At 36.2% G+C, this 24,312-nt stretch overlaps 1 protein-coding gene across 1 annotated transcript in view; it reads left to right on the plus strand.

The window, feature by feature from the left end:
* LOC145692713 (major vault protein-like) overlaps positions 1-20,143 on the plus strand; it is a 75,794-nt gene extending 55,651 nt beyond the window's left edge. Inside the window, exons 13-16 of the mRNA XM_081768128.1 lie at positions 1,056-1,299; positions 3,411-3,599; positions 11,026-18,778; positions 18,862-20,143. Coding sequence (XP_081624254.1) covers positions 1,056-1,299; positions 3,411-3,599; positions 11,026-11,169 — 577 coding nt within the window. The 3' untranslated portion in view covers positions 11,170-18,778; positions 18,862-20,143. The remainder of the gene's footprint in view (positions 1-1,055; positions 1,300-3,410; positions 3,600-11,025; positions 18,779-18,861) is intronic.
* Positions 20,144-24,312: the final 4,169 nt, after the last annotated feature.

The following is a 24,312-nucleotide window of genomic DNA, read 5'->3' on the forward strand; positions in this document are numbered from 1 at the left end:
AGGTGAACGCTCTGCTACTGAGCCATCGCGGCTCCTAACACAGGAATAAGTTCAAAATGTTCGTGGAGAAATCAATGTCGTCGTGGAGAAATCCGAGGGTAACAGTAGCGTGGTAGGTGCGAAGGCAGTGTCAAAACATCTGGACATGCCCTATGCAACTGTGTGGAAAATTCTTCGCAAAGTGCTGCATGGGTATCCTTACAAGATAACAATAAAACATCAGTTGCGTCCGCAGATGCCGATGCTCGTCCCGGAATTTTAAGGGGAGCTTCAGCCCAAAATCCCCCCCGTCAATTCTCCACTGACCACGGGGTATTAATTGCATTGGCAATCAATGCAATGAGACCCACATGAGAGGAAATTACTGTCTTTCTTATCATTTAGCATCATTAGTGTCGTTTTTCTTCCGAGCTGCACTTACAGAGCCACAATTATCTCTGGTGGCGAAGATTGGAACTAATTTTGTTTTCCACACCAATCGCTTCTGCATGTTCCCAAATATACTCCTACGAAGATCGGTTGCATTCTGTCAAGTGGTTACGTCTCCATATTATATATCCCTTCCCGTACGTTGTACAGTCAAAGTGAAACCCATCTCAGGACCAAACTTCATCTATGTTGCAAATTTGATCGAGATCGGTCAAGAGTTATGAAGTCACAAACATGGTTACTTTCAATTTTATATATTAAGATACATGGTAAATCTCTCTTATAGATTATAATATTTTGAGTTTTCTGATCTGACTTCTATACTTGAGTTCCATCTTGATGGAAATTAGAATAGGCTAGGAAATATTTATCACTGGTGACTTAATTGGAAAGGAGGGATTGAACTTAATAATGAACCAAAGTGATGAATTTCTGTTGTTCAGTTTTTCCACTCGTATGAAATAATAATCTTTTTCTTGATCCATTTTTGAACTACCCGATGATGGAAGTCCGAAAATTTGGAACATCAGAATGGTACACAGGAAAGCATTAGAATACGCACAAAAAAATTACTACATATGTAGTAAATAGTATAGTACTAACTAAAATAACTGTTTGTATTGCAGTCACGAAGCTGAGCGAATAGAACAAGAGGCGAAAGGTCGCTTGGAGAGGCAGAGGATTGAAGACTCTGCGGCTGCGGAGAAGGCCAGGCAAGAATTGCTGAAGCTACAAGCAGAATCTGCAGCTGTAGAATCGTGTGGACAGGCTGCAGCAGAAGCCAAGAGTCGAGCCGAAGCCGCAAGAATTGAGGGAGAAGCCGCTGTCGAGCAGGCCAAAATGAAGTCTGAAGCCTCAAAAATTGAAGCGGTAAGTAAAAGTTTCCGTAAATTCAATAAGGTAAGACTTATTTTTCTTCTTCTTGTCCAGTCTTAACCAAGAAAGCTTTCAGAGCTAAGCTAGGTGTTTGGAAGGATGAAGAACATTATAGAACAGGGAAAGAGAAGAATAATAATGACAAAAATTCGATAAATCTCATTGAGCTGAACAAACTGATGCAGGCGAGTGTAAATCTCGTGCGTAATTTTCGAGAGAATCAAGGAGTTAATATTTTTGTAAAGATAAAACTTTATGCATGCCACCTGTTAAGACGAAACTCGTACTGAAGTATACCCTTATCTCGTGTTTCATTATGACACTAGCAAAATGATAGTATACAGTATGGTGAATGAGATATAGCCCAAAATTACAACTATACAGTATGGTGAATGAGATATAGCCCAAAATTACAACTATACAATATGGTGAATGAGATATAGCCCAAAATTACAACTATACAGTATGGTGAATGAGATATAGCCCAAAATTACAGCTATACAGTATGGTGAATGAGATATAGCCGAAAATTACAACTATACAGTATGGTAAAGGAGATATAAGCCAAAAGTACAACTTTACAGAATGGTAAATGAGAGATAGACCAAAATTACAACTGTACAGTATAGTGAATGAGATATAGACCAAAAGTACAATTATACAGTATAGTGAATGAAATATAAACCAAAATAATAACTGTACATTATGGTGAATGAGATATATATCAAAATTATTACTAACTATGAAACTTTCATATTGTCCAAAGACGTATGTCAATTGATAGACTACATCGAGCTATACTTGCTTGAGGAAGTAAATTCTCATGTGCAGTTTTCGAGGAAAAACTTATTTTTATGGCGTTAAAGAAGCGTTAAGATTGACGTTCGTTGCCAATCTCACGCAATTGTGGTAGCTTTGGCTCTGATGGAGTAGATTGTGTACTTTGTATACCATAAAAACATACACTACCCGTAGTGCTGCAGTGTGTCTGTAAATTGGCGTGCCAGAAGAATTGGCCAGTCGAATGTGGGATGGGCCAGCGATTCAATTTGGCATCTTCAGCTAGAACATTCATTCATAAGGGGCTCCGGTTGAGATGCGGCTGTAAGGCCCCGGTATACCACGTGCTTTTGCTCCACGATCTACTGGTATCTGTATGAAAAGCACCTGGCAGAGTCTAAAAGTCATTTTAGACGTCATAGGGGATTAATATACACTGCTGGTACTCACACTCTGGCGCTGAGAGACAGTAATAGCGATGCTAAGAGCAGTTGCAACTTGGTTCGCCACTGCTGGGAAAGTTTTCCTCGTAGATTATGGTTGTAACGGAACTCAATTATGCAAAGAAATTCATGATACCAAGGTTGATAAAAATGTGCCGTACAGGTGAAAGGAATATATTTCTAAGAATCCATTATTACACTTACCTTCCGGGTCAATATCCCACAGTTATATGGTACGGACACCAACCAGCTGAAGATCCACATGGACAAGGTTTCATCAGACCGTCTCTGCATTTTGATGAGAAAATTGAATAGGAATTCGTGTCATTCCATTTCAAGACATTCCAGTGAAGGACCTTGGTGGTGGTGAGACCTATGGATTTTTGCAGCTTTGGCCTATTGAAAAGACTTCTTTAACATCGGCTTCCGCGTACCCTCGCCGGTGTCTGGAAAGCATACAGGGAGGAGTGCCCGTACTTCGCCGGAGTTTGTATGAATGGAAGCTTCGATGTCGGCAATAGTCCACAGCGTTTGGAGTTCAATAGGATACCAGCACCGATGGCAGTTAGGCTTGTCATTAAGTGGGTACCTTTCAAAATCGACCCGATATTTTACCGAACAACTTTCAGCATAAGACGATGGAGATCTAATATTCCACTCATGTTTATTTTCCAATGATTACCATTACTGTACCATTAGTTTTGGAACATTTAATTTAAATACTAGTGATAAAGTGTTACTTTCTTCCAGCTTCTGTTACATGATTAATAATGAATGATACTACTTTTAGTATAAGTATCGTTGAAACAATTTTGTTAAAGCTCCTAAACCAAGAAATTATACCTTCACGTAATAATAAATGATATATATTGTTTTTGCTAGGAATCCGAACTGGAGAGACTTCGTCTTGCGCGTGAAGCAGAAATCTCGTTCTTGTCTGAACAGAATCGTTTAGAAATTGAAAAGGCGAAGGAACTTGCATCGGTAGAAGTGGACAAATTCAGGCAGATGGTGGAAGCTATGGGATCCGATACCCTCAGAGCAATTGCTACAGCTGGCTTTGAGCAGAAGGTAAGTTACCCACTTTACTAGCGGATATTTGTAAAAGAAAAAAAAAAAAAAAAAAAGTTCCATGGAATTGATTAGTTTTTAAGGAATGAAGCCAGGGATCTCGATCTTTCTGGTAAAGAGAAGCAACAAGAATTTTCTGACTACGTGAATTGTAGTTATACGAAGTATAATAATAAACTATATATTAAAATGGTAGATTTATGTTTTTCTCCCCCCCCCCTCCCCCACAAAAAAAAGTTTGTTTGTCTCCAGTCCCTTCGACAATGAGATCTCGAAAACCACAAGTGCTAGAAACGTGCCGTCGGCCGATTCCAAATTTTATGTCGATTGTCCAGTTTTAATTGAATATTTAAAAAACATTACCGTTAATTCTTTATAACATTTTATAGTACATTGGAAGTGTTGATTTAAAAAAAAAAAAAAAAAAAAGAATAATATCCTACGAGTTATACATTCCAACACAACATAACTATATAGGGGAGTAGTATCTCTCTCAAGCGTTTGTTTCACGGCCAAATGATAATGAAAAACGAAGAATAACCACTTCTCCAGTCTAAGATGAATCTATTGTTTGGAGTGTTTCGCCCAATGAATACAATATATCACTGACATTATAATTAATCGTGTGTATAATGTATTTTCTTATTACATACTGCATGCAAGAAGAAAGAAAACTCTGATCATACATGAATTAGAAACTCCAACCGGAAGTTAAGCTCAAATCTTGCAAATGGAGAGAAATATTGAAAAAAAAATAATCGTAAAAATCTCCCCTTTATGGTACCCCGTGGTGATTATCAAGAGGTCCTTCACTTGTTTCTGTAAAAGGACGTGTACAGATGTTGTGCGGAATGACAAGGAGATTCATGCTCATGTGTGAATGATGCGCTGTTGCGGGGCTGAATTTGGATTTAAACGGCATCGGAAGTGACACTGTTCATCTCAGTGACCGCGAAAACTATGGATTCGGCACTAATATCGGTCATTTTCGACCATTTTTAAATATTCCCCCTTCCCTAAGTTGCACCGTCAAAGTGAAATGATAAAAAACATCCCAGACCCGAACCGCATCTGTGCTGAAAATTTGATCAAGATCGGTCGGGTCGTTTAAGAGTTACGTCACAAACATAGTCACTTTAATTTTTATTTATATGGATTATGATTCTTAGTCTTCAAGTTTCAATTAGCAATTGGCGTGGAACGAATGTTTCAAAGCATTAGCAGGTGATCTGAAGACCTGTCTGTCTCAGGTGAAAATCATTCTGTTTCAACCGTCCCTTCATCATCATTCATTTCGTAATCAGCTTTACCCTTTAAGGCACAAACATCGGACGTTCAACTTAAACTAAGTTCCAACTTTTATATAGTAATTTTCTGTTTTCTTAGCCCAGTCAAAGTTTACAACTACTCTTCTATGCACTCAAACGTATTTCACATTCTAGGGCAGCGTTTCCCAACCGGTGTGCCGCGGCACACTGGTTTGCCGTCAATGGGCTACTGGTGTGCCGCGAGGAAATCGAAACAAAATTACTAATTCTATAGCAATCAAATTGCAAGACATAGGGAAAAATGTATATTTGTATTTCGCATTACTAGGAACCTCCACTATGAATCTACAATTTTAAGTTTCATACCGTGTTACTTTTCTGTACATTTTTTAATGTTGAAAAAAAGTATTTATCGTTGTTATGACCATTATTGCTTCTTCATTCTTGCAGATTATTTCGTAACTTGAAATGTTGAAATATAATTCAATCCTTTCAACAAAGGAAACAAATACCTACATTTGTGCTTTAAAAGTAAAAGATTTGTTTGTTCGTTCTTTATTTAGTGATCTTCCTTCTTAGTGAAAGGTTGGATACAGTTTGCGAAAATGAAAGCGTATTTTTAAAAACCTGAGCCCAACATTTCATTGCAATTGTTTTCTATTTTTAAATTAGAATGAAAAATAAGCATAATGATTTACCACGGGGGAAAAACAGTGATCGAGCTTTCTTCTCTGTGAGATCAGTAATCACAGAAAAAAATACCACGCTATTTTATATTTACAAATAATGATTTCTAAATGTGCCGTGAGAATTCAAGTTACACCCGTAGTGTGCCGCAAGTTGAAAATGGTTGGGAAACGCTGTTCTAGGGTAACAAGCCTCGTTCGTCTGGTACAAAGTTGAACAGTACGTATTTCTAATAGATTGTGCTCCTAACTTGTTGAAGACTACTGAAAGCAGCAACTATTAAAAGTAGCAAAAGCATTTAATTGCTTCTCGTAATTGGATTACATATTGTATTTAACCCTTATAAACTCCTCATTTTTTAAGGGAAATTTTAAAAGACTTTCAATCAATCAGGTACTGCTTCATTGCTATTTGTCGTAGGATCATGATTCATATCTCGTTTTCTTCATAATAGAGCAACCTTTCCAACAGTACCATTTGCTTGTACGTATCATACACCAAAAACGGGAAATTAGGGAAAATCGGGAAATTTTCCTAAAAATCCCCTTTTTAAAACCTTTGGGCCCCTCGGGCCCAGGCCCAGGCTGACGTAGATATGTCAAAAAGTGATAGTTAAAGGTGTACACAATGCGTATGCAAAATTTTAGTATGATATCTTGAAGCTAAGGGCGGGGAAAATTTTTGAAAATTACCTCAAGAAAAAAAAAAATGTGATTTCACGCGCCCTCCCCCATTTGGCGCCACCAAGTTGACTAACTGGTTCCAAAGTTGACCAACTGGTTCCAAAACACATCTGGGGTGTTATTTGATCTATGTCTCGCTTGACCAATAAAAAGAACGCGCCTTAAATGTCTGTTATAGGACCTAAATAAGCGGATCAAGATAACATTGTATTATTGTACGAAAACGTATCATGGACCTTATAAGGGTTAAGTCCTGAACAGTGGGTAGCATTATTTTCGTGTTTCAATTCTGATAATTATTTCATTCGTATGTGATGACTCAACACCTGTCATTGATTTGTTGTTTAGGATCACTTTTCAGCATCGATAGACAAGACTTGGATCTACAGTTCAAGGCGGAATCCAAACCACTATAATATGCGTTCAAATTTTCGAACTCTACACCCTATGCATCAAAGGCACAAGCGTTAGCTACTAGACAAGCAGTCCGCAACATGTTTGATTACTATCAGAAAGTGTATATAATTTTCAGTTTACTATTATGATTTCAGAGAAGAATGCTATGGAGCAAAGTGTTTGTTGCGGTACAATAAATTGTGGCTGTTAACGTAAACAACCCTATCCCCTCCCATAAAAAATATATATCAAGTTCAGAAATCCAATTGCAACTTGATCAGCAGAAATTCGTAGTAAGAACAAAGACGGAAACTACGTCCTGACCAAATAACATTAATGTCGGTTTTCCATTGCAGATACTCGTCTGTAAGTATACCGAAATGGTTTACGTACGAAAAGGTACTTTTGGGCTGGTGCAATCTAGATTCGAAGATGACGAAGATAAAGGTGATCGAACCTGAATTTTGTGATTAGTGTTGGGAATGGAAGTGGTACGAATAAGTTTCTTTTCGCCATTCAGTGTAGAGAATTTCATTCAAGTTGAAAAAAATAGTAGTTTATTAATTTTGAATGTATTGGCACATAAGTTGAAGAAATATTAGTATAAATAAATATAAATTCATTTCAGTAAAGAGTCTTGTAAAATATAATGCAAAGTTATTCAATTTTCCATTAAGTCAGGAGTAATGTTTTGAAAACGACCATTTCGATGTCATCCACAATTTACACGAAAACTGCTGATTTGATGGGTGCATATTTCAACCTCCTCCTGAACTCCTGCACAAAGTGTAGTCGTTTTATAGAATATTTCAATACCAGTAAGCAGAGAGACAACGGGGTACACCTTGTTCAATCCTGGCTCATACCATTTGGACTTCGCGGTGGACAAATCTAAGGTCGTCCTTAGTTGAGAGGCCATGGAGCGATTGCTTCGCCTTTAATACGAACCTGCTAGCAGCTGTCTGTAATGTAGTGTGACTTAATTATTATAGTTACAAGTCTTGTTGAAAGTAATTATTTTGGTCTATACAAGGGATGGTGTGAGGTTTATAGTGCTGTTTGGCCTCCTTAGCTGTAGTATCTGAATTGTTGGAATTTTCTGAAGATGTACATATTATCCTTTATCAATGTGCGAAATTTCGTATTTCTAGCTAGTCGGGAACATACCAAACATTTGTGTCAGTCACCCAGAAACCAGCTCTGGGGAAGTTTATGTCCAACCTGTATGGTGCCTCATACGCGAAATGAAATGAAATGAAATTTTTAGTTTAATTCGCACGATTATTCCGTTTAGGCTAAGAGAGATGATGATGATTAAAGCAAATGAATGATGGAAGAATTGGTGGAATAAGAAAGTGGGAGGAAACGGGAGTACCCCGAGAAAACCCACGGACACAATGTTGACCACCACAAACTTACTTGGCCCGGGATCAAACCAGAGCTAAGCGCTCTACTACTGAGAGACCGTGTCCCTTGTCCCTCATATTTAAGATTTGATACTTTTGTACATGTCACAAACTAGTAACTTTGCGTAATTAAAAGTGACACATTAGTTACTCAACAGTGATGTGTTGAGACTGAACATATCGTGTATGTAGTCGTTCACGTTAAGCCAGTTTGCAGCGCATCCGTAATTCTGCTACGTGCGCTCCAGGCAGAATAATGAAATATGGGTCTTCCCCTTAAAGGAAAGGAACCTAACAACTTCTTGGTCAATATAACGCAGTCCATCACAAGTCTTGAAACAGTTTAAGGCAGATGATTGATATATCACAGATTTATTCTACGATGAAACGCGGGGCTTCCAATTGGATATCTTAGTAAAACTAGTTTCTACTGATTACACTGCCATCTGTCATGAATTGGAAAGAACTGATTCGAATAAAATTTCTTCTTTCCTTCGTAGAATCTCAATCTACAATAAAAAGAATTTTTTAAAATGAGGGTCTCTACTCAAGTTTCAAACTTGTCCTTCCCTGTCTCACACCAGGGTGGCAAGTGGGTGCTAGCTTTTTCACCAGTTATTTACCCCTCCTCCAAAATAATATTTATTTCGAACATTTTTTTTCTTTCTTCCGATGCTTCTCCAGATACTTTGCAGTTTAAAGTTTTAAAAACTCGCCCTGTATGAGATAAAATAGTAAGACAGGTTGACCAGATCTGTTGAGGAAGGTGTAGAAGAACACTGAAACAATGCAATTCGTACATTAAGCCCTCAAGTGTGGAAGTTTTGGGGACAAGTCGCTCTTGAAAGGTGATTTTTTTTAAAAAAAAAAAAAAAAAGTTTCAAAATGAAAGAAATGTTTGATTTGCTAAAAGAAGTGGTAGTAGTAGAACACCATCAACATCATCATCATTATTATTATTATTATTATTATGGCTTAATGAAAGGTGAAGAAAAAGTATCTGGGATCTAATTTGTGGCTTCTACACTCAGATTTAGATAACTAAATTAAGAGCTTATGCATACGCCATCCGCACTACGACGTACATCTACACCATCTATATATTAAAATGCTAGAAACGTTTATATATTTGTGGATGTTTATATATGTCTCCAATCCTTTCGACGATGAATTCTCGAAAACCGCAGGTACTAGAAACGTGCCATTTTCGCTGGTCGGTTCAAATATTGTATAGATTGTTCATTTCTAATTGAATATTTAAAAAACATGGTCGTTATTTCTTTATTACATTTTTAGGGGTACACTGGAGGTGCTGAAATTTTAAAAAAGTAAAGCATCGTACGAGTTATACATTCAAACACCACTTAGTTATATAAAGAGGTTTTATATCTCTCCGGTGTTTGTTTCATGGCCAAATGACAATGAGAAACTAAGGATAACCATTTCTCCAGTCTAAGATAAATCTTTATTGTTTAGAGCAGCGTTTCCCAACCGGTGTGCCGCGAATGGACCGCTGGTGTGCCGCGAGGAAATCGAAATAAAATTATTAATTCTATAGCAACCAAATTGCAAGACATAGGGAAAAAAATATATTTTTGTATTTCACATTACTATGAATTTCTACCATGGAAAAAATTACTGTAATTGTAATATAGTATTCTACATCTATTACCGCGTATCAGACAGTATTTCGGCTCGTACACATTTCCACGTTAGGTGCTATGTTACACTTCAATTGAGTCATACTAACACCGAGAAATGGAAGCACTTGTACAATACGCGTCAAGTGAACGTTCGTAGAACACTTTCGCACGTGAATGACAGAACAACACTTTGTTCAACAGCTGTGTTTTGACTTCTACGCATCGCAAGCTGTGTGATTGCAATAATATACACGCGTTTTGGTTAAAACAGCAAAGTTAAAAGTACAAGACATTTGTTTCTTCGTTCGTTATTTAGTGATCTTCGTTCTTAGTGAAAGGTTGGATACAGTTTTCGAAAAAAAAGCGTATTTTTAAAAATGTAAGTCCTATATTTCATTGCAATTGTTTTCTATTTTAAAATTAGAATAAAAAAATAAGCATAATGAATTAGCATAGGGGAAAACCAGTGATCGAGCTTTCATCTCTGTGAGAAGATGATCAGTAATCACAGAGAAAAAAATACCATAGTATTTTATATTAGCAAATAATAATAATAGTAATAATAGTAATAATGAGTGTGCTGCAAGTTGAAAAAGGTTGGGAAACGCTGGTTTAGTGTGTTTTGGCCAATGAACACCATATATCACTGACATTATATTTAATTGTATATGTAATGTATTTTATTATTACATACTGCATGCAAAAAGAAAGAAAACACTGATCATACATGAATTAGAAACTCCAACCGGAAGTATGTTCAAATCTTGCAAACGTGCGAGATATTGAAAAAGTAATCGAAAAAATCTCCCTTTACGGTATCTTTTGCCGATTTTTATCAAGATGTCTTTCACTTGTGTCTGTAAAGGGACATGTACATATGTTGTAAGGAGTGACAAGCAGATTCATGCTCATATGAAGGGTAAGGAAAAAAAAAAAAAAAGAAGGAATGTCACAAAACTGCATTTTCGAGAAAACAGCGTTATAATATTGAAAACCGCATAGGAAAGAATAGGGTTAGTAAATCTTTTGCCCCTTTTTATATTGACATTTCTACATCCATGTATGCATGGCATATACAATCAAATAGTACCAAGTCTCCAACAGACAGGACAAAGCACCCGATAAAACACATACATGGACATTTGTTGTTTTTCCCCCTTACCCTTCATATGTGAATGATGCGCTGAGTAGAGAGCGCAGGTTCAGCTAGTGTACACTTAAAAGGTTAAATAACACACATAATTAATAAGAGTACGTCTAGTAGTTTAATACAAGTACATATATATATATCATCTTTTATTTTTAAAATATGGATAACATGCATTTTTTCCCTTTACTTCCAGGTACAGATGCTGCAAGCGTTGGGTCTTCAGTCGACGTTGATTACCGATGGAAAAACTCCGATTAATCTAATGGGAACTGCTCTGGGACTTCTTGGTGCTGGAGATTACACTGGAGCTGGTAAACGCAAGCGTGACGACGAGTAAATAATTTTTCAAAATTAATGTTGTAGTAGTGCCAATTGTAATTTAATTACCAGTTATTGCTCCAGTAAATAACAAAAGACAAAATATTGGTGGTTATTGCGATCATTTAAGCTATATATTTAAACTATATATTTAAACTTTGTTGAACCTTGCATTATTTGACGTATTGTTGTGTTAATTCGTAAGTTGATAGTTTTTTATTTTAAAAATATATATTTTTGTAAAACCTAAAATGAGAGATAAAGAAATTAATTGCTACTGTCCGAAAGACTGTTCTGTATAACTTAATGCAAAACTTCTATTTGCATAGATTATTTGATAGTTTTAGTAGATTATTATTTGCATATTCAATGAAAGTTGGTCTTGAGTAATTCCAGCTAAAATAGCACTCTTTCTTATGTTTATCATTTTATTATAAAATTACAGTTCGCAGTATTAAAACATTTAAATCATTTATTATTGCAAAGAAAAGTGTTTATAAAGAGTGGTGGTGGTTTCAGTGGAGCTTTATCATTAGATGTAGTTTTCTCACCAAACTTTTGAAGAATTGAGTTTTTTCTTCATAAACAGACGTATATAAATAATTCATTTATATTTCAAGTGCACGAAATAGGTCGGTGATATGGTTGTAGTAATTAAAGCATATTGTTATATTACGATTGTAGTAAATTAACAAGTATTATAATTAATCCAGAAAAGGTGTCACAAGGTATTAAAAAAGATAAATTATTTGTAATATCCATTTCTAATGACAATTTCAAAAGTAATGTTCGTAATTGCAAATTTTCTAATGCAAGATTAAAACCCAATTGTTCTTTACTATAAAAATATACAACGATGATTGGGAATCTGAATTGCAGTATGCAATAATCTGAAAGAAAAAATCTTGATCCGATTCTATCGAAATAGTATAGACCAGTTATATTTGAGGGAGCAGGGATAAATTTAAAAAACAAAGCATATTATTCTTTTTGAAATTACCGTTAAGAGCTTCATAAAAATTGGGAGAGGAAATATACTTTTCAAAGCAAATACCTAGGTAGAAAGTATCATTAAATTCTAGGAACAGATTTATGTTAGATCTCGTACTTACTCTAATGCATCCTTATTGTTTCTGCAAAAGTGAATTCACACAAAATTGGCCGAATCGCACAATCTCTTTCTCGAAGCAGCACAAAACTGAAATAATAAAAAAACCAACGCTCATGTCATTGAGTAAAAGCGCGTATGCTTGAATGCATTTTTAATTGCCATTATTTACACTAGTTTAAGGATTCTAAATCCAGTGAAACATTTTTGAAACCTACCCGTACATAGGGTCGCGAGAGAAATGATCTCAAATTTGGGATATTTATTTATATCCCAATTTTGAGAAAGTGATCTCAAAGCTGGGATATTCATTTATATCCCAACTTTGAGATCATTTTTCTCGCGACCCTGTGGGCAAATATGTTTTAAAATAGTTTAATAGGCTTCAGTGTTCTCAAATTAGTATAGAAAGCGCAATTAAAAATGCATTGTGCTCCTTTTACCAGTGGCATGAGTGTTGGCCTTTTTTACAACAGACATTTTAATTTTCAAAATACAGTGGATCCACGAATTATAAATCTCTCGTTTTGTGAAATTTTTTTCTTGTCGGCTTAAGAACAATGTTTCGGGATACAATTACACATGCCTGTAGTGATAGTTCCGCGCGCCTAGGAGTGCTTTTGCGCGTTTGCTATAAATATTGTGTGTTAGGATTTTTTTTCTTTTCTGGCACTAACGTTTTTCTTTTAATTTTTCATATAGCGTTCATACCGTTTGGTTTAATTTAGTGTTATTCATTAGTCTTTTAAAAGGATAATGTTATTTTCATTCGCATATTCCTCTTCACAGAAAAAAGCTTAAAAATGTATAATTATATATATTTATATGTATATATAATCTGTTATAAATGGCGCCCACGAATAATAGAACGGTATTCTTCAGGTCAAAATAAAGCGAAAACACTCTCCGGGACGTTTTTCAGCCGCTATGGCGACTCAAGCATTTATGTGGCAACGTCGTAGATTAACTTGGAACCATTATCATTGCTCTACAAATCCATCAGGCAGTTGCATCAATTGTTACGCTGAAAAATGGTGGTAATGTCAAAATCTGTCGACTTTAATTGCTATGTGCAAAGAAGAATCGATGTATCTATTTGATTAATTGGTAGATCTACTCTATGGCTCTTTATCTGTGACGTTGGCACATAGTGCAATTCGCACCTCCAAACGAGAACCCGAAAGGTATAGTCGGTGGGCGCAATTTCTAGAACACCCGATATATTACCATGTTTCTGTAGCTGGAACTGATCAGTTGTACAGGGTAGCCCGAAAGTAGGTATACAATTCCAGACTGATCGCCTCATGGCATTTTATATAATTTACTTATCGTTATCCATACAGGTATGGACTTAGTTTCTTTACTGTTTGTTCTTAATTTCTTTTCGTTCATACCTTAAGCTCAGAATAGACCGAAGCAAAGAAACTCATTATTTTAACAAACTAAAATATACTGATTAATACAGAGCTTTATACCTACTTTTGGGCCACCCTGTATTTACATTACTTTCAATGGAAAAACATAATTACGATTACGAACAGCGTTACGAAACGGATTAAAGTTCGTAACCGCGTGGATCCACTGTATTTGAATCTAAAGTGTGGTTGGTTGCGCAATGGAAAGGGAGTACGATTCGTGTACTGCATTAGTCTAGATATAATCTTAAGTCTCGATTTCGAAAGTTAAACTCCAAGAATAATACAAAACTTTTCATATAAAATGTGATTAACATACTTGAGAGAGTGTATGTAAAAACTAATTTGAACTACTATTGAAAAGTTCAATTTTTGGTATTCATCCATGCTTTGTTATTAACACAAATTGAGACGCGAATGGAACGCCAACAGATTTCTCCGTGAAAATTAGGTGCATAATAAGAAGTTTGAACTACTTTTTTCATTAAAAAAAAAAAGCACAGAAATCAGTTACTTGTGCACGCCTTACTGTTATTCAGTGTTATACACTATTTTGCAAAATTTTTTTCAAGTAAATATTTTCGTGATAGTCACTATTTAAAAAAATTAAGTGTGTGTGTGTGTTATCTGCGATACGCATATGTGAATGCATGTCTACTTGTGTTACTTGACAGTTAATAGGTGTATAGTTCCTAAGCAACTGAGCAGGCAGCATTTTAGTAGTGAGTCCTCTCATTTCATTTATTTCATATCATATTCTACGAATAGCTACTTTTTTAAATGAAATAATTACATTCTAAATAAGACACAGAGCTACACAATTAATAAAAGGTACTTCTAAACGGAACACATACTGAACTTACTATAAAAATAAATCTTGACGGAGCATGAAGGCGAAAGAGAAAATAATAATAATAAGAGAATGGGAGAGGTCGTGTATCACTGTCAATCATGTTGAGTGTTTTTTGATGGAAGAGAAAGAACTTTTATCCACGTCAATGTCTTGACCTGGCTACATGTTCTTCCTCTTCTGTCATAGCATTTAACATGGCTGACAGTGACACACGACCGAACCTGCTTCTCTGTAACACTCAGCTTCAGTAGGTTTATATTAGTATCACCGTGTAAGTACAGTCGTATTCAAAAAAATATTTGCCATCCATTTCTCGAAAAAGCTATATTTTGGCAACGTTACGTTAGAAATTTAAATAGTTCAGTCTCTAAATAGATATATCTCAGATAGCCTAAGAGTAATCAATATTTGTTTAATTCATTGTCTATGTTGAAACTCCTTTGTTGTAGTCTCATAGCACCAAAATATTTATGCTCAAGCTAAATTCTTAACAGCAGTCGCACGTGGACTTTCAAGGAGCTGAATGTTTCCACCATTATAGTTTGCATAAATGATTTATTCATTTTGAAAAGGCTATATTTTCAAAAGGATTATATATATATATATATATATATATATATATAATATCGGGTGTTGCAAAATAAGTTAATAATAAATAAATAACTCTTGGGAGGTGACTCCTGCCACTGAGACAAGAAAAAAAGTTCTCTTGAACTTTCGGCTATCGAACATACTTTCGTATCTACAAGGTGCCGAAAGCGTGGGAAAATGACTTTCGGACGCCAATAGTTCGGAAACTATCCAACGTAAAGAAGGCGGGTAAAAAATTCACTGAAGAAGTGATACCTGCTGTATTGAATTTTGCATGTTTCACAATCCTACCATGCACACGCAAGGAATTCCCCAAAGGAACGTAGGGAGTCCCGGATAATCTGCCAAATGAAAATTGGTCTAAATGGATATGAATTGATAGGGTTTCTACCAGGTAACAATAATTCGTTTGTATTAAGTCGATACCTGGAACAAATACAAAATGGCGGACACCTTCATGCCCGTTGTGTGTGGTTGCATAATCGCCAGGTATGGATGCTGGCCAACTGTGACGTTCTGAGTATTAAGTGTAGCGAATATGTACTCAAATGCTCTAGAAAGACATCTGGAGTGTCGGTAGAGCACAACAGATGAAGCAGGGTGATTCACATGTGTGGAAACATGTAACGAAAAATGACCAGAAAAAATGCACTCATACTAAGTAAACGTGAGTTCAAAGCGTCGGAAATGTAAGGAATAACATCAGGTACATGAAAGCCATTGGAAATTCACCAATAATATTCCATCAATCCGATGCAATATGATGTACATGGTTGCATACCAATAAGGATGCAACAACTGAGGCCAAATTGAAATTGTGCAAGGGGACTCACAAAGAAACTGGATAACCAAATGAATGTCACTCGTGAGATCGCATGATCGATATTGAAATGTGGCGAATGTGTGTGTTGATATCAATATGTAGGTAATGGACAAATGTCAACATGTTCCACTACTGCTGGGACACCGTCTCACGTGCGAAAACTAGGAAAATGACGTTGTACATTCTGCTATAACATCTGGTGCACTTTTTGGTAGAACGTAACTAGAACACGATTGTATCAATGTCCCTCTTTGTTTGGGACAACGACAAACAGTCGACACATATGAAAAGAAATCTCTTAATCCATGGTTCAAATTCTGATAGACCGTGAAAATAAACTTGTATCACGTCCCACGTCTTCAGGGACATATGACGTACTGAAATTATAGGAAAATACCTCCAGAAATTCGTATCTTACACACAATGCACATGTCTAGACAAAGACAAAACTAAACCAGTTTAGCACATGTAAAACTACAGCTGGAACACCATACATATGAAAAATAAAACGACATGAGAAATAGGAAGAAACGTCTTAAAGCTCTGATTGTTTACAACTGTGCAATAGGAGTAACAAAATGAAACATACAAGCATGTCGGGAGGCTGTACAAGAGCGCTTGCAAAACAAAGTAGGTACCCCTCAAAGAAATGAATACAGAGAAAGTGAGGTTCCCTCGAAGCCTCAGGGCTAGAGCGCGTGGTTGCAGTTTCCAATTATACCGGGAGCTCACGGCCTCAGATTCAAGACCCGAGTAGTTATTTTCCTATTTTTCGCAAGTGGGACGGTGTCCCAGCAGCACTGGGACATGTTGACATTTGTCCATTAGCTACATGTCGATATCAATACACACATTGGCCACATTTCAATATCGATCATGCCACTAGTGACATTCCTTGAGTTTACCCAGTTTCCCATGCGATCCCACAATTTGAACTTGGCCTCAGTTGTTGCATCCTTATTGGAATGCAGCCGTGCAGATCACATTGCATCCGATTGATGAAATATTATTGGTGAATTGGCAATGGCTTTCATGTCCCTGAAGCTAATCCTTACATTTCCGACGCTTTGAACTCAAGTTTACTTAGTATGAGTGCATTTCTGGACAATTTTCGTTAAGTGTTTCAACACATGTGAATCACCCTGCTTCATCTGTTGTGCTCTACCGACACTCCAGAAATCTTTCTAGAGCATTTGAGTACAAATTCGCTACACTTAATACTCAGAACGTCACTGTTGGCCAGCATCCATACCTGGCGATTATGCAACCACACACAACGGGCATGAAGGTGTCCGCCATTTTGTATTTGTTCCAGGTATCGACTTAATACAAACGATTTATTGTTACCTGGTAGAAACCCTATCAATCCATATTCATTTAGACCAATTTTCATTTGGCAGATTATCCGGGACTCCCTACGTTCCTTTGGGGAATTCCTTGCGTGTGCATGGTAGGATTGTGAAACATGCAAAATTCAATACAGCAGGTATCACTTCTTAAGTGAATTTTTTACCCGCCCTCTTTACGTTGCTTAGTTTCCGAACTATTGGCGTCCGAAAGTCATTTTCCCACGCTTTCGGCATCTTGTAGATACGAAACTATGTCCGATAGCCGAAAGTTCAAGAGAACTTTTTTTCTTGTCTCAGTGGCAGGAGTCACCTCCCAAGAGTTGTAACACTTATTTTGCAACATGCGATATATATGAAAGATATATGAAAAGAACCATAAACTCACCAAGTTTATACACCCTCTACAAATGTTCAATAGGTATGTGTCCCTTTGGTGAAACGACACACGTCCAGAAGTCTTTTTTTTTTTTTTTTTTTTTTTTCCTCCACTTTCGACAGTCACTAACCTTGTACTGCCACACCCGATCGGAAAGATAATGGACTCGTGCTGCCACCTAGAAAGTTCCTTTCGTTTGATAAAATTTATTTTGGTAATAACGTGGTATGGCTAGAACGTACAGAAAATTACGTTCCTTTTATTTTACTGAAAACTGTACTCAAATTGTCCTTCCATTCTGAAGTTATATATGAAAGTAATTGCATCAAACGGAACTTTTGTCGCTGAGTGTATAAAGCAACGTTAGTCTTCTGAAAGAATATCTACCGAGGATGGCAAAGTTTCCTTCCGAAATGTTCAGCTGAGCAAGTAAGTACAGTTGTGATAAATATATGTAGTGTTGCTAATGACATGTGCAATCACATTAAAGCTAATCCGTGAACCCAGTGATCATTCCAGACCTTAGGTTTTCGGGTGTTTTGAGTGTTGTATCTTAAAATAATCCGCTTAATTTCTCTATCACTCCAAACCTTTACAACGTACCTGTGTTTGTTTGCGTGAAATAGCAATATGACGTTTTCTCTCATGGCATTGACTTTTGGACCAGCCTGTAATATAGATACCTGTTGATCATATACCCTCCTGATGCCCAAAGGAAATCGCCTATATGAAGCAGGAAAAATCTTCTAATTGCCTAACATAAGGCTCTTCTGCTATTGTTTTTCTGCCGAAGCAAAAATTTTAAGTGTAGAAATTACCCTACAGAAGGTTTCAACTCACCAAAGCTTGAGATATCCGCAGGAATGAACGGGCAAATGTCGTCATTTTTTTGTAGAGCCGTCTCTGCGCGGGGTGTCAGGAGGATAAATCAATTTTTAAAGTAGTTGGATGTAATAATGACAATAAATACTTAAAATGTTGTGACTAAATAGCAGAAATAAAAGCATCGAATGTCTTCATTGACAAACTTCTTGACATTGTACAATACCAGATGTTCTGTCGGAAAATTTTCTTCGAATATTTCTGAGAGTATAAAATGTTTTACTTTAGAATGTCGTGTACTGTTGTACAGCGGGGGACACTTCTAAATGGTACAGCCATATGGAGATTTACGGCTAAGGTGTACCATTTAGAAGTGTCCCCCGCTGTACATTGAGAAACAAACGATGATGTCAAGTAAAAAGAAAAAAATGTTTGTAGAATGTACGAAATAATTTCCGCATAAGTGCCATGAAACAGTTTCAATAAGATGCTATAACCTTGCAAGTTTCTAAGAAATTTTAAAACTGTGATAATTGTTGCTTGTTAATAAATAAACTTGTTTAATATACAGGTGATTATTCAGAGAAACAGGGAATACAACTAAAATTTTTTGCAAAAATGATAGCGTTAATTCGATGAGTTTTTTTTTTTTTTCTTAAAGATGTAGAGGAAGTTTTTTTTTAATGATACAGGAAAACTGAAGATAAGTGTTTCTTAATTTTGAAAATAATAATGAATCTTTTTTGTAAATGAGAACAAAAAAATCAGATCGTATAACTTCAAAGAGCTTTTCCCTTGATGAACAAATTTTTTTTTCAAATGTATCTAGTGCATTAAGTAAAGGGTCAAAATTAGAAACTAAATAGTTCAACGTTATACATACATATTCAAAAAGTTTAGGATATACAGAACTTGAATGAAAAGTTTGTTTTTTAAAAAAATACGAACAAATGTAGTACAGTATACGCATTGTCTACAACAGTGGTTCTCAACAGGTATGTCACGGCACATTGGTGTGCTCGCAGTCCCATAAAGAGTGTCGCAGGATTTTAAAATTTAAATATCAGTACACACTAATTAATTAATTAATTAAAATCAATTTTAAAATCCTGCGTAACTAGTGCGATTTTAAAATCCTGCGCCGCATTACATCAATTTTAAAATCCCGCGTCAATCTTGTGACACAGTCACTACTTCATAGAAATTTAGTCTTACCTATCATTTATTATTATTAATAAGAAACCAAGTCAGGGGCGTTTAGTAGTGTATATTCAAAGGTTGAGAACCACTGGTCTAAAAGACAGGATTGAGCTTACTACTAGTCAAAGAAAGACTGAAACTTTTATTCGTTTTAGTTGTCGCAAGTTATTTTTCAGTATTATGTCCACACTGAATAAATTGTATACCGTACTGGGTTACACCAAATCACAAATGTGTGAAATAATAACATTGTATCTAATGTGTTCATTCGTTAAAATGAGTTGTGAAACTACGATTATTACTGAAATAATGCCAGTATTTGCAGTTGATTTTTTTTTCAGTGGACATGTAATAGAGTTCGTTATATTTCATTAATCTTCCTATTTAGTAGCTTGGATAATTTTTGTACAATTACAGCAATATTTTTGTATAACTAAATAAAAAGTTTAAAATTATCTTTATTTCTTTTTTATTAAATACCTTCTTACGTTTAAATTAGTATTTGATATTTGTCCAGAAGACGTGGCTATCTGTTGGGACTGTGCTTGTTCTAATACGGCAACTTCGGCATATACAGCCTTCACCTTCGTTCTTAGAAAATCTTCCAGCTTGCTTCAAATTTGACTTATCCGATAGTCTAAACGCAGATAGTTTGTTACTACGTGTCTTTTTTTAATCAAACTCGACACCTACGCCTTATGCGGTTAATGAAAGCTGGTACAGTATTTGACGAATAGCTGCAAGTGCTGTTAACGAAACAGAGGATGTTTCCCAATCAATGCAATATTCTTGCAGATTCTAGGCATCTAAGGTTACTGACAGCTCTCTTGCTGGAACCCTTCTATTTCAAGTGTGGCCCTTTTGGAGCTACTGTCGATGTGTGTTTTCCCGTCCCTCGAAAGAAGGGACAAGTTGCTTTGGGCGAGTTCTTTCAATAGTTGGATGCAGAAGCGTTGCCACAATGAATTATTTCACGCAGTCTGCTGTCCTCTGTCTTTGTTAACCAACGATCTTCACTCGTTAAGACCAAACGACTGAGTAATAAATTGGCAACAGAGCCGAGATCATTCACTTCTTTCCTCCATTAGAGTGCGGCGGGGATGGGGCCGAAGTTTCACATATTTTCCGAGGGCACACTTGAAATAGAAAGGGCTCTAGTGATTGAATGTTTAATCTTGTCAAATATTCCAAGTGCTATCAACTTAGGTTACTTGGAAATCGTACGCTACAAATCATCCTATTATGTTACGATTATAAAATGACTTGTTTAAAACTGTTGCCGAGCATTTGGTAACAAGCGCTTCCACCCAGTAACAGCGGGTCCTGTCAAACTCAGACATCCGCTTTCTTTAACCACACAGTAATAGTTTCTTTATTCTCGAAAAAACTTTAGCCTTCTACACAGATCTCGCCAACCACAAGAGGCAAATGAAAAAGTTATAACTGTTTTTCACACACTTTGCTGTATCCTTTCTGATCAGCTTTCATAAGTCCAGGGCTCATAGTGGTCTAGTCTCTTGTAAATAGTTGAAAAGTGACCAAAAAAACACGAAAAAGTAACCAAAATCTCATCATGCCCTTTTTTTTTTTTTTTTTTTTTTTTTTTTTTGTTTGTCAATTTCTCCATCCTCTCTCTCTTTGTTGTTTTGTTTGATCTTTTCTTTTTACTTCTTCTTTTTGAGCTTCCTTAGGTTTTCTAAGTATGCTTTGTAGTTACGGTAAGCAGACTTGGCAAATGTAAGAAACTTCTGAGTAAGTGGAACCAGTTGTGGGCTATTTCCGAATTTCTTCAGCCAAGACATTATATTTAAGTTAGCATTGAGAGTTCTGAAAGCCATGAAATATTAATCTCCTACTCTTAAGAATAACATACAAGGAGCATAACACAAGACGAACATGGGGGCGCGGTGGCTCAGTTCTAGAGCGTTCACCTCCGGCGCTTGGGGTCCTTGGTTCGATCCCAGCTCGCACCGTGCTCGTGGGGTTTTCTCGGGGTTCTCCCGTTTCCTCCCACTTTCTTCATTCCACCATTTTTCATTTCTCATCATCACCGTCTCTAGTCTAACAGCATAACCGTGGGACGTAAAACTCAAAGATTTCATTTCATTTACAAGGCGAACATGATGAATCACACACACTCACAACGTTGAACGGAGCGTTAACTATTATGAGAGGAAACTAAAAGACTATTATGATAGAAGAAATAATACACATAGAAGGGTTCTCAACCACACCTTGAGAGCTTTAGCATCCACTGTGCTTTAGAAAGAATAAAAGCTGAAGTGAGAATAAAGCTGACTGTTTCACATGTGGCAGCAAGTACTGAAGTTTTCAGAAGAGTAATGAGTAACAAGTTTCTGCCTTTTTCCATTTATTTTTATATTTTTCTTAGAAAACTGCCAATGCAAAATATAAATCATACGAAAAAAATCACTTTACCTCCCCAAAAATAACTTTTAGTGACAAATTTGAAAAAAAAATTAACTTTGTTAAAAAAAAAAAAAAAGTGACTCGCTATGAGCCCTGTAAGTCGAAGCGTGAAGTCTTGTAAACATTCATAATCATTGAAATCTCTCCAATAGCTTTTCTGCCTGAATACATAAATAAAGCAACCAACCACTGTATGATTACCACTTGCACGAATAGTGTATTCAACCATATTGCCACGTGTTTTGTGATTTAGCGTACGCCGAGGTAATAATACAGATACAGACCCGTGTAGTCAATCAATAGTAGGAATTAGTACGTGATGGAAAATCGATCTTTGACGAAGGTCAGATCATGGAGTCACAAAGGGCTGTCGAGAATTTGACAAACAATACGAGAAGTGTTAAAGCTTTCGTGCATTTTGTAAACCTAAAAATTGATGAACGAGAATTACGCAACATATTAAGGCGAGATATATTGGAAGTTATCCTCAAGACGCTCTTAATTATGACACTAACAAGATGACAGTACGTGGTATGGTTAATGAGAGAGAGCCCAGAATCATGATCTACTCTTAAATTTTTACGATTGACCAAAAAATAAGAAATATTAATCGATAGATCACACAGAGATGAACAAAATGACCTACTTAAAGATCAATTATCATGCGTAGTTTTTCGAAAAAAAAAATAAATTTTTATGGCGTTAAAATGTGTCATTAGTTAATACTTTTTATTCTGCTGGAAATTTTTATCATAATTATCAATAAGAATAATTTATCTCCTGCCAAATGGGCTTTGTGAGAGACAAAGACCATGCGCGTGAGCTTTTACGTGGTTCTCCCACTTTTATCACTTGACCATTATCATCCATATCATCACCGTTTAGGAGCATAATCGTGGGACGTTGAACTCTATGTAAAGAAAAAAATATGAACCGTTCTATTAGTATCCCTCCGAGTTTCTTATATATAGAGGTAGTTAGTGAGTACTTCAAATCATATGCCGTAGTCAAACTCCCTCTACAAAACATTGTTACGGAAGTAGCTTAGAATTCAGAAACATGGATATTTGGATAGGGCACATACTAATTCCTAAGTGAAGTCTTTGACTCAACAACGGTAGGTCCCATAGTTTCGGAGCTTTGAACCTTTAAAGTTCATTTTATCATGCTTCGACAGCTTATAACTCCGAAAGGAAACATTTGTGTAACCAGGTTGGTCTGTACTTTTCGTTTTATCTTGGGGTTAGAAATCACCTTCCAAACATTGTTTTGGAAAATCCTGTATATGGCTGAGGAAAAATACCACTAAGCTCTGGGATTGACACCTTAATAACAATATAAAAAACAGTTTAGGTAAACATTGGACCAAAAACGCCTCCTTCCAGTTGAAAAACCACCCCAAACGCGAAAAATTACTCTTTGAAAAACCCTAACTTAGACTATGTGGGCTATTATTGCTAGCGGATCAAGAAATTACACAGGGACTAGTATGCGTTCTATCTAAATATTCATATTTTACAACCCTCCGGTACCAGAGAAACAATCAATTAATTAGTACTTATAAGTGTATCCCCGTACCCTAATTTCCACTATACAATTCGTTGTGCTAGTACTGGAGGATTCAGAAACATGGATATTTAGAGAGAGCAAATACTAGTTCGCGTGTAATTTCTTAATTTGTGACAACCCATAATTATCAAACTACGGCGTTTTACTTAGGAGTGATTTTTCGTACTTTCGGTGGTTCACAAATAGGGTAACTCTGTTATTATCAGAGTTAGAACAAAATGTAAGAGGGGAAGCCGTTCCCAAATATGATGTTTTCAATTTAAAGGGAGTTTTAAATCGGACGAGTCGTTTGGGCTGTACACTCTATGCGCCAATGTTAAATGAAAATATTTACTGGGAGGTGGATAACTTTTGTAAAAGTATGGTGAATGAGGGCATGTTTGAAATGAAGGCTGGCCATCGACACGTTAGCGTAAAAGACAGTAACCTCATTCAGTTATTTTGTGGGTCTACGTAAATGGTAGGTTTCCCCTCTTACATTTTTTTGTATCTCTGATAATAACTTACCCTATGTCAGGGAACTTTTGAGACACCCTATATATATATGAGAGAGAGACAGGCGTATATACGGTGAAGCCAGTGAACACAACACTTAGTAGAAACTACTGATGTAGCTTTCGAAGCAC

The sequence above is a fragment of the Thermobia domestica genome, chromosome 8 (genome assembly GCF_964235325.1).
Source record: "Thermobia domestica chromosome 8, izTheDome1.hap1.1, whole genome shotgun sequence".
Lineage (NCBI taxonomy): Eukaryota > Metazoa > Arthropoda > Insecta > Zygentoma > Lepismatidae > Thermobia > Thermobia domestica.